This window comes from Pelmatolapia mariae, linkage group LG7 (genome assembly GCF_036321145.2).
Source record: "Pelmatolapia mariae isolate MD_Pm_ZW linkage group LG7, Pm_UMD_F_2, whole genome shotgun sequence".
NCBI classification, from domain to species: Eukaryota; Metazoa; Chordata; class Actinopteri; order Cichliformes; family Cichlidae; genus Pelmatolapia; species Pelmatolapia mariae.
This window is the reverse complement of record NC_086233.1, coordinates 37,806,531-37,824,211: the sequence shown is the minus strand read 5'-3', so window position 1 is coordinate 37,824,211 and position 17,681 is coordinate 37,806,531. Positions and strand designations below refer to the sequence as shown.

Here is a 17,681-nt window from a genome sequence, read left to right as displayed (position 1 = left end):
TACACTCAGGGGTTACACACAGGGGTGCAGGAAGGGGGACATCTTCCTACACCCCTGTTTCACACACTGTTCCTCAGATGGGGGGCAACAAGCAGTTTGTGGTGGTTCAGGGCGACATCTGCTCACCAACACCATGGGGGGGGGGGGGGGGGGGGGGGATGCACGTGTCTTTGTCTTTCTGTATGTCATCAGTTGGTAAGTGAGAGCGAGTGAACGAAGTGTGTGTGTGCGTATGTGTGTGTGTGTGTGTGTGTGTGTGTGTGTGTGTGTGTGCATGGTGGGGTCTGGGTCTGGGGCTTGCTGGGCCTTGGCCCAAGTGGGACATGGTGACCAGGTCGTGTGTACTTTTGGGAGCTGTCTGCCTTCAGGCTTCTGGGGGGCATCACTGCAGTTACCCTAGTTATCAAGTACATTTGTGACAAAGACACAGTGACTGCGTGTGAGAATGCCTGACTCATACTCTCTCCCCATCTCCTTCTCACGCTGTCCTCTCTCTCACACACACGCTATTGGAAAATTGTTCATTTATGTGTCTGTGTTTTTTCACATTTTTTGTGTTCCAGGTCTTGTGTGTTTGTTGTTTTTTTGTTTTTTTTTGGGGGGGGGGGGGGGTGTTTTGTTTTGTTTTTGTCTCTTACAGGTGCAGTAGTTGGCAATATATTGTGCATTTTATTTGTTTTATTTGTTTAAAGTTTGTGGCAAGCCTATTCATGCTGTTATGCAATAAGCAAACACCAAAAGAGTATAGTAGGTATAGAAGCTGTAGCTAAAATAAAGAGTCTCAGTGGCATGTAAAGGAACAAAGAGCAGAAAGATAAACCTAAAAGACTTCCACACCCAGTACTGGACATCACTACCAACAATACAGACTGCATTGCCCTTTAGCTGCTGTTACATTAATCTTGAAACTTGATTTTTAGGCTAGAGGTCTCTTCCCTTTATGTGTTCCTATTGATCAAATACGGGCCTATCAGACTGCCAGTTTTTGTTTTGAAAGATTCATGTTTCCAAAAAAGAAAGGGGGGAAACTGGTGATAAACTGACTTTTCTTCTGTCACCATCATATTTTGAGATTTTGGGTGATTGGATAGAACCACTGGATGAACTACTATATGCAGGAGTATTTAGAACTATGTTCCTAGGACTATGCTCTTTTAGGCCTCAGATAAGACCGCAGAGATCTCAGATGACATTCCTAGAATCTACTGGAGCCAAACAAAGTTTGGGTGGGGGGGTGGATGTTACTGCCCTGAGTGTTCCAATTACCTCAGAGACCACTGTTGCTTTCATCTTCCACATCTTTTCTAGCTCCTCTTTCGGCTCTTGACCCCTCGAGTTCCTTATGTTCCTACTTATTGATATTGTTATCGCTTTGCTATTGCTACATCTATCTTTCCATCCTGTCTTTGCTTAAGCATCTTAAAACACTTGGTTTTAGAACTAAACAAGCCTCTGGGATGAGAGGTGCAGTGTCTTCATCAAAACTTCACTAAGTCCAATCACTTTCTTTCCACACTTCTTAAACTACTATGACCTGGATAAATGAGAACCTATGCAGACATACTTCCACGATGCTTCCCTTTCTTGCTCCTCTTTTTTTCTCGGATTTCTGCTCCCTGAGGGATTCACTAAGTACATAAGTACATCATTTTGATGACATCTGATGTACTCATGGATCTTTGTATCTTTATTGTGGACAGTGGTTCTGACAGTGGCCATATAAATGATAGACAACTGTTAGATTGATAAATGTAAGGTTTTCCCACTTGATATTCAGTTTTTGTTGAGAAAAAAAAAAGGGTCTGTTTCAACAAAAAATCTAAATTAGTTTCAAAGAGGAGAATACAATGCTCTCACAGTTACCCCAAGATAAAAGGCGTGATATTCTGATGTTGGAGTTTTCATGAACGCAGCTCTGTGCTGAAAACTGCTTCTCTGACTGAGCAAACACAAATGAATTAAACAAGCATGTTCTGACTTCTCAGATCATTCTCTAAAGTGGAAATGACTTCTCCATATTTTTAAGTTGGTCTTTGTTATGAATTCAAAATGATGTCACAAATTGGGCAGATGTCTTAACAATCATTTTAGTAACATACTCTGGACTGCATACTTTTATAAACAGGATTTTAACAGTAATCTCAGGATCAATAAATATATACAGTATATTCCAAATATTTTATAAATATTTTGTATTTAATTGTATTAAAAGACAAAACACATCAATAGCATTCACTAAGAAAGTTTTAAAGACTGGCTGAGATGGTGTGTTGCTTCTTCTCTGTAGAAAGCACTTAATAAGAAAAACAAAAACCCCTCATTTTAACATTATCATAATGTTCAGGAAATACAAAGAAGAGAATTGTTTATTTAACCTCCTAGGACCTGGCATCCACATATGTGGACATCACATTTTGGGATATTTAGACCAAAATACTCAATTTTGCTCTGCAAGGGCCTGATATCCACTTACAAGGACATTATACTGCCACTGTTCTATCAAAATTTTAAACAAATATCCTCAGATGTGGCTCTTATTTTTCTTAAAAACAAAAATAAGGTAAAAATAAAAAATCTGGTAATTCTTTGTTTTTACATTCATCGGGCCCCAATATGCCCAAATATCAAAGAGAAATTAAAAATGCATGCCGTGGAAGAGTTCGGGTCTTAGGAGGATAATGGTGTTCTGTAAATACTTTGTCAATAATTCCTACACCTTTGACACACAGCATCACTTTCAGTCTTCTGTCTGGCTTCCCACAGAGTTGACATTCACATACCTGAAACAATGACTTGGTGATGTTCCGGGGTAGGATGAGAGCCCTCTTTTCAATTTCTTCCATGTACAAGTCGGCCACAATGGGAGAAACTGGGGAAGCCATGGCACACCCATGTTTCTGTGTGTAGTACTGACCCTTGTATGTAAAATATGTGTAAGGAAGACCGTTCCAAAGGTAAGCACACTTGGTCGATGCTGAGAGTAGTCCTGTTGCAGAGGTTGAGGTCATCCTGTAATCTCTTACAAACTACCTCCAACGCTTCCGTGACTGGAATACAAATAAAGACACATGTAACATCATATAAGGCCATTGTTTCATCTGCCCCTGTAATGACATCTCTCACCTTCTCAACAAAATCCAAGATGTTCTGGATGTGGTGTCCAGAGCTGCCTACCAAGGGGTTGAGAATCAAAGACAAAAGATTTTAAGATGTCATAGGTGACGTAGTTGATTATAAGGACAATTGGTCTTAAAGGTGCGCACTGTTTATCAATCTTCTGTAAACCATACAGACTTGGTGTAGATTCCCCTGGGTATAGCCCCTGGGTATGATGTCCAGTTAGTGTTGTCTTGTTCTAACTGTTTCAGACAATCTATCACCCTCTTCCTGTAACCACTTCCTGGGTTTCATTTCAGGGGTTCATAAGTATTTTTGTTACTGAGCAGTGGCAAAAGGATGTTCTAGTGAGTTCTATGCGAAACAAAGCCATAAAGGAAGCCATGGCTTCCTTTATTACACACTGATTCTGAAACTGATTAACAACCTAATCTGGTCTGCTACTTAACTGACAAGATCAATGTTACAAGTCAGTTAAACTTCAATATCACAGAAGTTTAACTGACTTGATGCTATACTATGATTAAAAAGTGTTCCTTTAATTTTTGTAAAACGTGCAGCGTGGGGCTGCACGGCGCATAAACACCTTGCATCCCCACGCACAGGGCGATCCGCGCTAACTTGCTAACGGAGATTTGCCGCGTTAATGCGGTTATGGCGTTAACGTCATTTTAACGAGATTAACGCTGACAGCACTAGTATATATGGATAAAGTACACATCATTTGTGTATGTTTAATCTATGTTTAAATGTCCCTTAGCATAATGTCCCTTGACCAGACACCTTTGGTAAGCACACAAGCTTTTAGCATAATTTTTCTGCTGACTTTAAAAGTTATTGGTTTTGGCAGGTTTGAGGTAATAACTTTGGAAAAATGTCGGTCTGTTTTATCCTTTCCACAACCAGCTTTGATCTGTGTTGTGCATCATTGCCCTATTGAAACGCTGAACACATTTGAACTGTTTTATTTCATTTTATCCACTTTGTACCAGTTCCGCTGGCAGCAATATTCCCCCAGTTCCAACCCAATATTTACCAGTTGGTACTATTTTCCCTGTGGTTAAGTACCTTAGCTTTATAAGTAAAGGTGAGCTAATCTGAGTTGATGTACAGTAGCTAGTATCACCAAAGGTTTTACACCCTGTGGTCTATCCAGATCTTTTCATACTGCTCAGATGACACAGAACAGACCAAAAACAAGAAAACACATTGCTGTTGTGTAATAACACCCTGACATAGTTTTTAGGGTCAGATTTCTCAGGGAAACTCTAATGTGTATATAAGTCCCTTCTTTTCCAAAAGATTCTATATCATACAATGTTTTGATGATGCTGGTGATGAACACTGGGGTGGCTCAGGAGGTAGAATGGGTCAGAAAGTTGGTGGTTTGATCCCTGGCTGCTCCAGTCTGCATGCCAAATATCCTCGGGCAAGATTCGAACCCCAAGTTGCTCTCTGAAGCATCCATCAGAGTATGAATGTGTGTGAATGTCAGATAGAAAGCACTTATGTAAAACCATACAGAAAAGTGCTTGTGTGACTGGGTGAATGAGGTATTGTGTAAAGCGTTTTGAGTGCTTCAAGAGAGTAGAAAAGCGCTATATTAGAATGAGTCCATTTGCCATTTAACACTGCTCTTGTCCAGAAATGTTACAGATGTGCATACTGTCTGTTCTATAGCAGCATGTGGCTCATGCAATATTAAAGAAAAACCATTTTAAGTAAGTCTTGAGCTCTGCTTAAGCATTTGCATTTACTTTGTTTCTCCATTCATTTATCTTTGTTTTTCCAACAGTGCTCTCACTGGTTTAACTTAACTTAACTACAAAAATCAGCAGAGAAATGAGAAGTGCTTCACGTATTTAATCAACCACAAAACTTCTTTACTTATTAAGTGCAAGATTTGTTATCATATTGCAAATTTCAGAAAAAAGTCATTGTAATTCATTTCCCAGATTAACTCTAATCATAAGGTATAAAGTTTACATGAATTCACAAAATGGTAAAATGTCAATTTTTTTGTATTGGAGTTTGTATTGTATTTTTTGTAGACATTTCTATAGTAGATGGAGGAAAACAGGAATTTATTCTGTCATTTAACTGTTTATCTATTTGTTAATTACTTTGGTGTAGTATGAATGGACATGGGAGAGGTCTTTATTAATAGAAAAAGCTTGAAAATGTCTGAAAATCTAATTAAAGGTTTAAACTCTATGCCCTCCTTCGCATTTTTGAAGCTGTCCAGTGGGCAGGGCCAATTCTGGGCCCCAGGCCTTACTTTTGTGACACCCCTGAACTCGAGAGAGTCACCTACTCAACTGAAAATTATTGAAAGTAACAACTTTCACTTTTCACTATTTTTTTTTATTTATTTTGGGTTTGATTATTATTTGGTTGTCTTTCCACCAAGATCTACACCAAAAATGATTTATCTGAACACTAATTGTCTATATACACACTCCAGGAACATTAAACCAGAACAACTGGGCCAAGAAGTTTCCATCCTGCAGCAACGCCAAGCAGTCTCCCATCAACATAGAACAGAACCTGGCCCAGGTGAAACTACAGTACCAGAAGTTGAGCTTTGATGGCTGGGAGAATCTGACAACTAACAGAACAACAATCAAGAACGATGGCAAGACTGGTAATAACAGTAATGCTTTGGATTGTTTTTTTTGTTGTTGTTGTTTTCTAGAACATCGAGAATTTTGATCTAGTTTTGTCAGTTCTACGTATTCACATATACTTATATCTCAACTACTGTATGGAATAAAATAGACATTTTACACACATTATGATCGCCAGTGGAGGAGTCCTTTTGAGCCTAGCAACTGATTTTTTTTTTTCTCCTCAGACAATAAAATTGAAATCTTGGAATATATTAACAGCATTTATTAGAGCACCAGCCATGTAATTTTTAAGTCATATCTCCTATAAATTAAGAGATTGGCACTATAACTACTATATCATTTTTTTGTTTCTGTAAGGGTCACCTGTATGTGCAAGCTCAAAATTATGTATTTATTGCTACATTATAATTATTGTTATCCATTAAATTTCAAATTGTCTTTTACAAACAAGTAGAAAATAGTAAAGCACATTCTCATTTTTTAAAGTAATTATTTACTTCCATCACTGAACAGAAAAATGTCTTTTTGTGGTTGAAAGTTGAATACATGATTCATTTCTGACTTCTTAAGTCCACAAGCTGAAATTTAGATATAAAAATGTGAATTCAGTTAACTTGCCTAATAATAACTTATTTAATAATTGTAAGCAAGTTTGGCAGATTCCCAATATATTTGTGTTTCCTTTTTTAAAAAATTAGGACAGGCATTCTAATTAAAAAAAAAAACCCCCAAAAAAATATATACTTGTACAAGTCAACAAGAATGAATTAGCAACAGGTTGAGCTAATATTTTCCTTACCTTGACGGGGAAATTAGATTTTTGACAAGACAATAAAACATAACAGGCTTAAACTCACATGGATTAAATGGCACACAAAGGGAGGCAAACAAAGAGCGATCAGAGTTACAGTGACCAAAACATATCAAAGGGACTTTCCTTCATGTGTTCAATAATCAGTGACTTAAAACAGGCTTAATATCATCAGTTCACAGTAAATAAGGTATTGTCACAACAAAACCATAATTACATGACCGTGGCAACACATTGTATACAACGGAAGATGAAAACATGACCACTTTTGTGATCCATTCAAAGTAAGTTTCGATTCTTGAGCATATCTTTTTAGCAAGTTAAAGAAAAGGCGACTTTTATTCAGGTCTGTTTTATGGTAGAGTGCAGGTGCTGCTAGAGTATTAAATAGAGAAGATCATCTTTTGATATTCTGTATGTTTCTAATCCATTGTTTTCAGGACATTTTCACTGTGTTGTGGTTGAGTCTTCAATGCAGTCGGCGAAGAATAAAATTGAAAAATCTGGGATATCAAAAACTTGAAGCAGATCTACAGTCATTGCCACTAAAACATCTTGTTTCTTTTCTTTTTGCCATTCTGTTGTAGGGCTGTTCGATATAACGATATATATCGGTTTCGTATTACGCTATCGTTTGTTTCGTGGTGTCGCAAAATAAACAATTTAAGGGAATATTTTTTCAGCGTTTTGATGGTCACTGTAGTGGCTATAATAATTTCTTAAAGTTCTCTCTTTCTCTTATATTTAAAATGACCACACTACGCAACTGTTTTTACACGTTGTCGTTAGCAACAATGATGGTAAACCCATTGTGTGGCTCCACCTTTGGCTTGTTTCTTTTCCACATGAATCTTTCACAATGAAGCTGAAGATCCTGTTGAGCTTTTTCAAAATAAACTGAAATGATGACAAGCAGAAGGACCAGTCAAAACAAATTGAGGACCTTATTTCTAAACGAGGGGCTCCCTCTGTACCATTGACATGGTTTGGTTATGAAAAGTCTGACACGGACCAGAAAACTGTACTATGCAAATTATGCATGAAACCGGTCCCCACCTCAGACTCAAACACGGCAAACCTCTTCTACCACCTACACAAGAATCATGTGAAAGAGTATGGAGAGAGTTTATGGATGAGAAGCAAAAAAAAGCTGTCAGGTGCTGAAAAATAAACCTTAGACTCAAACGTTAGAACAGGCTTTTCCCCGTGTAATAAATAATCACAAAGAAAATTCCGTCCGTTACAACTTGTGTCTAAAAATGTACAGTGTCACGCATTGGTCAAAACACTCAACTCCAAGTGCACGACGCCCACCTGAAAACACTTCACACAAGTCGAGCTGCCCGAGATTCACAGAATTTACAGAAAATGTAAAATTTTTGTCATATATATCGTTGTCGGGACGATAAATGTCTTATATCGGGATATGAGATTTTGGTCATATCGCACAGCGCTATTCTGTTGTAGATTTACTAGTATGCTTTTGCCTGACCCAGTTTGGGTCACGCTAGCTGTTGTACAAATGGCATCTCTCTTTATACATTAGTCTCAATGTAGCTTTTTAATAGCATTATAAAATAAAGAAAATGCAGTCTCACACGTGCCATTTTTTCTCACATCTCTTTTCTGTTAGTGACCGTCAATGTGGATGGTGACTTTTATGTCAGTGGAGCAGGTCTCAGGTCAAAGGTCAAGGTGGGGTGCATCACTTTCCACTGGGGGTGCTGCAATGCTTCTTCAGAGGGCTCAGAACATAGTCTAAATGGTGTCAAATACCCTCTAGAGGTGAGTCAGCTTATGTGACTAGTGTTGAGCTTGGTAATGACCTAAATGTTAAATATTACTTACAGACTCAAATTCATCTGTTATGATCAGGAGAATTTAAACTATATCTATAAATTCAGCTCTGTCCAGAAATTAAGCATTCAGCTATGTTAAACTCTAAGATCAATCTAAATATCATTAATTGCAGCGGTCTTTATTATTGTGTTTTCATCACAGTTTTGTTCTGTCTTTATTTAATGATAGATTAATTAGTATTATTTACTATTTTTTGTTTTACCTCTGCAACCTTTGTTCCATTTTTATAATTTTATTTTCATTTTATTTGCTCTACTTAATTTAGTTTTATATTATTTCTTGTATTGTTTTGTTTACTACTTGAGATGATGCATCTCAAGGCATTTACTTAAATATGATAAAAAAATAATGTTATAATATTATATAATATTATAACCAAAATTCTTATAAAGCAACAATAAAATATCATCCTAATTTAAAACAAAATCATTTAATATTTTTAAAAAAGACCTTTACAAAAAGAAATTCAGTGTCTGAATTAAACAATCTAACTGGACTGATAGACTCAACTTGTTGGTGTTTATTTTTTTCTGTTTACTCCTTTAGATGCAAATATACTGTTATGACCCACTTCGATTTGATTCTTTGGATGGAAGCATCAAGGCTGGAGGCAGAATCACAGCACTCGCTGTTCTATTTGAGGTTTGTGGTGTGTGCATGTGTTCACTACAAGGCATATTGTTATGTGCTGATAACAGGTTTACAGGTTTGTATGACTTGTGTGCTTAAAGAGTAAAGCATTGAAATTCAAAAAGCTATTCCATGCATGCGTGACAATAGAAGAAGAGAGGTATTAAAATAATTAAAATAAAATAAAAGTTAAGCTTGAATAAGTTACTGCAATCATTGAGGAGCTTAGCATGGAGCCGCTACTCCTCTGTTGAAAAGAGCTAATTGGGGGCTTTTTAATTCAAAACAGGTAAACAGATGTTCAAAGTGATACTGCCAGTGTATGTAGTATCGTGGCTTTGTCCTGTCTTCCTACCCTAACCCCATCCAGTCACAGCAGATGATCATCCTGAGCCTGGATCTGCTGTAGGTTTCTTACTGTTAAAAGTTGTGTTGAGAAGTTTTTCCTTCTCACTTCCACCAAAGCACTTGTTCATAGGGGGTCATATGACCGCTGGGGTTTTCTTTGCTTTGCTCACAGAGGGTCGTTTGATTCTTTGTATTATTGTAGGGTCTTTACCTTACAATATAAAATGCTTTGAGGAAATTGTTGTTGTGATTTGCCACTATATAAATAACATTGAATTGAATAGTAATGTTCAATCATTAGACTGAAGGTTTATTTTTATTGTTGGTTTATGATCATTGCTGTGTTCTTGTCTGTGTGCTTATGTTCAGTGTCAGGGTTCATACTGAGCATAGTAAATACTTTTTCTTAACATGCAGTCTGCTTTGTTCAGTCATGTTGCCTCTGGCCATGTTGGCATGTTAGAACTGTGAAAGGTCAGGTTGGAACAAATCTAAGAAGAATGCCTCATGTGAAACAGCAGGGAATATCTGTGTGTCTTTCCAGCTAAAGCTTGGGCATAAAAACTACCAGTTAACTACCAGTTTTGTTTCTTGCCAGCAACTTTGGCAGTAACTGGGTCATAAATAATCTTCTTCTCATCGTTGTCTTTTTTTTCCCTCAAAATTCAAAAAATGTCAACGCTTTGTTGGAAATAGTGAAAGCAGTGTAACCATGAAAGTTCTGGTTTTGAATATGTCCTACAGTCTTGTTTAATATTCCCTTTGTGTTCCTTTTGTTTTTCTTAACTTTATGGTAAAATAATAAATGGAGCACTTTGAAATATTTTCCTAACAGTGCAAGATCATACATATCTTTAGCAGAACCTATATCTGATTTCATGTTATGTTTAAAACATAAAATCCATGACATGATGTGATGTTTATAATTTTGAGAGGAAAGGGTTGTACGTTGTTTAATTTATTTCTTCATATTTTATTACTTTGTTAACTTACAAAGTTTCAGTCCATAGGAACTTATAGTTTTACAGTTTACTGGCTGTCCTGTTTATTTTCTGTTTTTTGTTTTTTTCAATGTTAATTAGTGTTGTTATATTTGTTAGAAAAGCTATTTTAAGATATTCATTTGGAACCTGTATGTATATGTGTGATTTATCTGAAGTAATTATGTTTTCCTTTTCACAGATAAGCACTGAAGACAACATGAACTACGCTGCTATAATAGAAGGCATCAACAGTGTGAGCAGATATGGTACAGCAGGTGGTTTTTTGTGTTTTCTCTTACCTTTTCTTGTGTTGTGTGTTTTTAAGCTGTCTTGTTTACTGTCCAGGAAAGAGTGCCAGGGTTTCACCCTTCACTCTGCAAGGTCTTCTGCCAAACTCCACTGAAAAATACTTTATCTATAATGGCTCTCTGACTACGCCACCTTGCAGCGAGATTGTTGAGTGGATCATCTTCAAGAACACAGTAGCCATCTCCGATGACCAGGTGACAAATCCAGTTCCAGTACATTTAAATTAAAACGTATACATTTTCACTTTCTATTTTGACATCTGCTTCAAATCCTGCATGTTGTTTATTATTTTTATATTCTTGTTTTAAATGGTAACCTTCTTTATATTAATTTCTAAATGATTGCATCACTTTAGGCAATAAAATATGACGCTAGCTTTTACTGTAAACATACAGTAGAATTTAAACATATTGTAAACATAACTTTCTCAGTATAATAGAGGAGTCTTTTTGCCTTAAGTGGCTCGACAAAACCTAAAAGCCCAGTTGGAGATAATGGGTATCATGACGGAAGTTATCTGAAGTTTCTATTAGGCCAGGCTTTCACCTTCAGGGTCTGTGCATGCTCACTCTAAAAATACAGTGGCTTGCAAAAGTATTCGGCCCCCTTGAACTTTCCCACATTTTGCCACATTACAGCCACAAACATGAATCAATTTTATTGGAATTCCACGTGAAAGACCAATACAAAGTGGTGTACACGTGAGAAGTGGAATGAAAATCATACATGATTCCAAACATTTTTTACAAATAAATAACTGAAAAGTGGGGTGTGCATAATTATTCAGCCCCCTGAGTCAATACTTTGTAGAAACACCTTTTGCTGCAGTTACAGCTGCCAGTCTTTTAGGGTATGTCTCTACCAGCTTTGCACATCTACAGACTGAAATCTTTGCCCATTCTTCTTTGCTAAACAGCTCCAGCTCAGTCAGATTAGATGGACAGCGTTTGTGAACAGCAGTTTTCAGATCTTGCCACAGATTCCCGATTGGATTTAGATCTGGACTTTGACTGGGCCATTCTAACACATGGATATGTTTTGTTTTAAACCATTCCATTGTTGCCCTGGCTTTATGTTTAGGGTCGTTGTCCTGCTGGAAGGTGAACCTCCGCCCCAGTCTCAAGTCTTTTGCAGACTCCAAGAGGTTTTCTTCCAAGATTGCCCTGTATTTGGCTCCATCCATCTTCCCATCAACTCTGACCAGCTTCCCTGTCCCTGCTGAAGAGAAGCACCCCCAGAGCATGATGCTGCCACCACCATATTTGACAGTGGGGATGGTTTGTTCAGAGTGATGTGCAGTCTTAGTTTTTCCGCCACACATAGCGTTTTGCATTTTGGCCAAAAAGTTCCATTTTGGTCTCATCTGACCAGAGCACCTTCTTCCACATGTTTGCTGTGTCCCCCACATGGCTTGTGGCAAACTGCAAACGGGACTTCTTATGGTTTTCTGTTAACAATGGCTTTCTTCTTGCCACTCTTCCATAAAGGCCAACTTTGTGCAGTGCACGACTAATAGTTGTCCTATGGACAGATTCCCCCACCTGAGCTGTAGATCTCTGCAGCTCATCCAGAGTCACCATGGGCCTCTTGCCTGCATTTCTGATCAGCGCTCTCCTTGTTCGGCCTGTGAGTTTAGGTGGACGGCCGTGTCTTGGTAGGTTTACAGTTGTGCCATACTCCTTCCATTTCTGAATGATCGCTTGAACAGTGCTCCGTGGGATGTTCAAGGCTTGGGAAATCTTTTTGTAGCCTAAGCCTGCTTTAAATTTCTCAATAACTTTATCCCTGACCTGTCTGGTGTGTTCTTTGGACTTCATGGTGTTGTTGCTCCCAATATTCTCTTAGACAACCTCTGAGGCCATCACAGAGCAGCTGTATTTGTACTGACATTAGATTACACACAGGTGCACTCTATTTAGTCATTAGCACTCATCAGGCAATGTCTATGGGCAACTGACTGCACTCAGACCAAAGGGGGCTGAATAATTACGCACACCCCACTTTGCAGTTATTTATTTGTGAAAAATGTTTGGAATCATGTATGATTTTCGTTCCACTTCTCACGTGTACACCACTTTGTATTGGTCTTTCACGTGGAATTCCAATAAAATTGATTCATGTTTGTGGCTGCAATGTGACAAAATGTGGGAAAGTTCAAGGGGGCCGAATACTTTTGCAAGCCACTGTAGGTGTTTTGTGGTTCATGTAACTCTGTTTCCACACAGAATGAGCTTGGAGTCCTGCTGGCTATTTACATTTAAACATTAAAGATTACCATCCATTAACCTAATAAATAAAATTAAAAGACTGGGAAACAGTTTATTGGCAGATCATAGTGGAAATAAGTTTATTGCTTGAACAGACAGTATTGTTTTGTGTTTTGTGTTCTAAAAGCTGTAATTCCAACAGTGTAAAACACACACAGTTTGCATCACACTGGACAAATCACCACATTAAACAATAAACTGAAGTTGGTGTCATAAACACTACCAACTACATGGGGAAGGGGGCAGATGGGATGGACACTCACTGAAAACTGTGACTCGATAGAAGAATCGATAGAATAAAAAAACAAAACAATTATTACTATGTTCGTAAGCAGCCCCTTAAAGAGATATTTAGGTTTCACAACAGAGAGGGGCTAGAGAGAGAGAAAGGGAGAGACAGACAGAGCATGACTGAAACCCATACAGAAGCAGTCTTTGCTTCAAACAATTATTGGCTTACAGAAGGTTTCTGAGCTATTCAGACTTGATGAAGCACATTAGACCCACATAATTGCATGTACCTGCACAAACATGTAGATGCACACAAAAGGTTTTCAACAAAAACATTCCACCATGATCCCTGCTGAGGACCAGATGTCGTTTTCAACTTGACTCATTCACTTCAAACACAGCTACCACTAGATAGGTTTCACTCTGGTGAACTGGTGACTCAGCAACGCAAAAAGACCTGGATGTCCATGGAAGACAACAGTGGTGGGTGATCGCAGAATCATTTCCATGGTGACGAGAAACCCCTTCACAACAGCCAACCAAGTGAACAACACTCTCCAGGAGGCATATCAATATCCAAGTCTACCATAAAGAGAAGAGTGCTTGAAAGTAAATACAGAGGGTTCACTGGAAGGTGCAAGCCACTCATAAACTTTAAGGCTAGATTGGATTTTACTAAAACACATCTAAAAAGCACAGTTCTGGAAAAAACTCTTTGTACAGATGAAACCAAGATCAACCTCTACCAGAATGATGGCAAGAAAAGAGTATGGAGAGGGCATGGAACAGCTCACAATCCAAAGCATATCCAGGCAATATGATGGCTTGGCCGTGCATGGCTGCCGAAGGCACTGGGACACTAGTGTCTGACACAGGACAGAAGCAGCTGAATGAATTCGGAGGTTTTCAGAGACATACTGTCTGCTCACATCCAGCTAAATGCAGTCAAATTGATTGGGTTTCATAATACAAATGGACAATGACCCAAAACATACAGCCTAAGCAACACAGGAGTTTATTAAAGCAAAGAATTGGAATATTGTTGAATGGCCAAGTCAGTCATTTGATCTCAACCCTTTTGAGCATTTCAATTGCTGAAGACATCTCTGTGCAGAAGCCCCATGCTGACAGCTAATAATATTTAAAAAAAAAAAATGATTATTTGGAACTGTGAGTGATGCAAAGCTGATGTAGTAAAGTGCAAAAAAAAAATGATGTTGGAAATTAGATTAGTGGGTCACCTTTGAGTCTTTAGTTGGGCATGTAGTCAGATACAGTTTTGAAGTTTGAATAGCTTAAAAGAATCTTTTATTGTTGCCCATTCTTTTTCAAAGATGTTCACCATCATAAAAATTTTGAGGAGTTTAATAAGAAATATTTTTAGGCTACCTTTTCCTTTGTTTATTTTATTCCCAAAGTCTTTTCTGTAAAAGAACCTGCTGAAATCACAACCCCACAGTACAATCACTCCTAATTATTAGGTAACCAGTGTAATTCATGGCAGAGTGCTGAACTCTTGTTTATAACTGTATTGATTCCTCTGTTGCAGCTGGTAATGTTCTGTGAGGTGATGACGATGCAGCAGGCTGGATATGTGATGCTGATGGACTACCTGCAGAACAACTACAGGGAGCAGCAGGAGCAATTTATGGGTCTGGTGTTCTCCTCTTATACGGGCACTGAGGAGATCTTCACACGGGGTTTGTATCCAGAGTTTTGTTTCTTAGGACAGTCATTTATACCAAGGGCTCTAGTCATCTGAATGAAATCGTATTTGACTGAAAACTAGTGATGTGCGGATCGATACTGAAATATCGATTCCTCCGATACCAGTCATTTATGTTCTAGAATCGATTCTCATATTAAAATATCGATATTTTAGTAATTTAGGGTAAATTTGTAGTTTATCATTAACAGGAACATAGTGGAAAGCAACTATATCATTTGGGTTGTCTACATTGGAAGGAACTACTTCCTCTTCCGCCTTTCATAGTCAAGTGCAAAATACGGCTGTATAAATGTGTCGCAGCCCCTTGGCGTGCACACTCACAACAATGGCTGGGTGTAAATGGAGTCATGTGCAGACGTATTTTACCTCCACAAACAGCCAAGACGCGCTTTGCGATACATGTGGCAAGACCACTAACCTCGTCAAATACCTCACTGTAAATCACATCACAGAATATGACGAGCGTATGTTGAGGCGAACTGAAGAGGAGGAGAGGGGTAGGTGCTGCTAGGGCGAGACAGACGTCTCTCGCGGAGTCCTTTAGTGCTGCAGCCAGGCAACATGCTCAAATGGCACACAACTTCAGTTTTCTATATGATAATTCTGCATTATTAAGTGATAAGAACAAGTAATCTGACGTCCTGTAATCATTATGAAGCTATAATTTGAGATACAATAAAAGATACAGTAAAAAAAAAATAAAAGTTTTTGTACAAAGTATCAGTATCACCGATGCCACCCTGAATTTTACTTGGTATCGGATCGGAAAGGAAATCAGTGGTATCGCACATCACTACTGAAAGCAAATGTTTTCTCTGATTAAATGCATCAGCTGGATTGTGTAGAATACATACTGTTTGATTTTTTTTAACCTAAAGACATATAAAGCTAGTATTTGCAGAATTTTAAATAATTTTAACTTTGTTATTTAAAATTGAAATCATGATATACTTTTTAGACTAAATCATATTCCATATACATGAAGCATTAATTGAGGCAGCGCTACTAACAGAGGTTGACGCCTGTAAATCTTTGGGCTGGATGTACCTGTCCTCATAAAATTATTATCTGAAATAAGTTAACACAAAAGTTGTTGGAGCATCCAAACAGACAGGTTTGCTTATTGTTTTTGGTGACAGACCTTGTTGGAAGCTGAGATGTGGCAGTCAAACTACTGAAAACTTAAAAACCGTAAATCCTCCACTTTAGCCATGATAGAAACTTTTTTCACATGGTATTGATTAGTTTGGAACAAGCAGCAACTGAAGAACAGGGCTTAAAAATGAATTTAGTGTGGCATTCAGTTTTCCCAATCAAGCTTACTAGAATTACCATTTAACTTTCTTAAATATGGGGACCTGTGGCTCCAAAAAATGAACATAGCAGCTGCCAAAATGGTAGATGATGTTAATGGGTGGCAGCACAGTGGCCACCTCCATCTTACATATACAGTAATCCAGTAATTGTAAACAGTAATTGAACTCGTAATCACAATTCTAGCTTACCTAAAGGACTTATTCAGATAAAATAATTATTGTGGGTGATTTTAGCATCCATGTAGATGCTAAAAATGACAGCCTCAACTTGGCATTTGATCTGTTATTAGACTCAATTGGCTTCATTCAAAATGTAAAAGAACCCACCCACCACTTTAATCACACTCTAGATCTTGTTTTAACATACGGCATAGAAACTGAACATTTAACAGCGTTTCCTGAAAACCCTCTCCTGTCTGATCATTTCCTAAAAACATTTGTTTACAATATTGATTACACAGCAGTGGGGAGTAGACTTCATCACAGTAGATGTCTTTCTGAAAGTGCTGTAACTGACTTTAAGAATATAATACACCTGCTGTTATTGTCACAAAACGGCCGGAGGCCGAGTACCAAAAATCAAACCCACATGCAGAAAACCCAAAGCAGAGGCTGAGGAAAGGGTTAACAACTAACACAAAAATGACGTTTACGATACTACTTGACTTAAGGCTTGACACATGGGGCGTGAGGGTCTTGGCCAGGGGAGAGGGATAAGCAAGGGGACAGGTCCAAGAAAGCAACGGCAGCTGGCTGGTGATTAGGTACGTACTGGAAGAGAGGAGAGCAGTGTTAGAGCGGTAGCCAATGAGGAGTTCTGGAGAGGGTGGAAGCTATGAAAATCTTCGTCTTACTGTGCAGGTGGGAGATGGAAGCGTTGAGGGAGAGGTGGTGCGGTCCAGGTGGGTTTGGTGGTGTGTGGCAGCTGTCCTGAGCGGTGAAGGTCCCGAGGTGGTGTAAGGGCAGGAGGGCAGGCAGGTGAGGCAAGGAGATGATTCTGAAAGCAGGCAGGTTAACCAGATTTCCAAGACGAGTGGTTCAGTGTGATGGAGTTTCCAGGAGTAACTAGAACACGAGATTACAAGGTTAGTAGAGCACTTGAGATTCATAGACATGAAGCCTGAGGCCTGGTTACCAACATAGGGTAGTTGACGAACTGGCGAGGAAGCAGTGTCAGCAAGCAGCTTAAATCTCCAACCTGATTGCCTCAATCAGCTTCAGGTGAGGGAGGCTGTAGGCCCTGCCCATGGGTGGATACCAGGGAGGTCCAGACCTTCAGTGGAATTTTACAGCCACACACCCAGACCATGACAGTTATCTTCTTCAATGCCCTGAACCAACACAGAGCAGAGCAGCTACCTGAACGCTACTCAAACAGAGGTCGATTATCTTGTTAATAATTTTACCTCCTCACTTTGTATGACCCTGGATACTTTAGCTCCTGTGAAAA

General features: G+C 38.6%; 1 protein-coding gene across 5 annotated transcripts in view; it reads left to right on the top strand.

The window, feature by feature from the left end:
- The window catches only part of ptprz1a (protein tyrosine phosphatase receptor type Z1a), a 102,143-nt gene that overhangs the window by 24,635 nt on the left and 59,827 nt on the right, over positions 1 to 17,681 (top strand). For all 5 annotated transcript variants that reach the window (XR_010094354.1, XR_010094355.1, XM_063478996.1 and 2 more), the window contains exons 3-8: positions 5,582 to 5,761; positions 8,192 to 8,343; positions 8,965 to 9,060; positions 10,579 to 10,645; positions 10,725 to 10,882; positions 14,736 to 14,886. Coding sequence is in view for 3 of the 5 variants with exons in the window: in XM_063478996.1 (XP_063335066.1) it covers positions 5,582 to 5,761; positions 8,192 to 8,343; positions 8,965 to 9,060; positions 10,579 to 10,645; positions 10,725 to 10,882; positions 14,736 to 14,886 (804 nt within the window). In the remaining 2 variants the exon portion in view is untranslated. The remainder of the gene's footprint in view (positions 1 to 5,581; positions 5,762 to 8,191; positions 8,344 to 8,964; positions 9,061 to 10,578; positions 10,646 to 10,724; positions 10,883 to 14,735; positions 14,887 to 17,681) is intronic.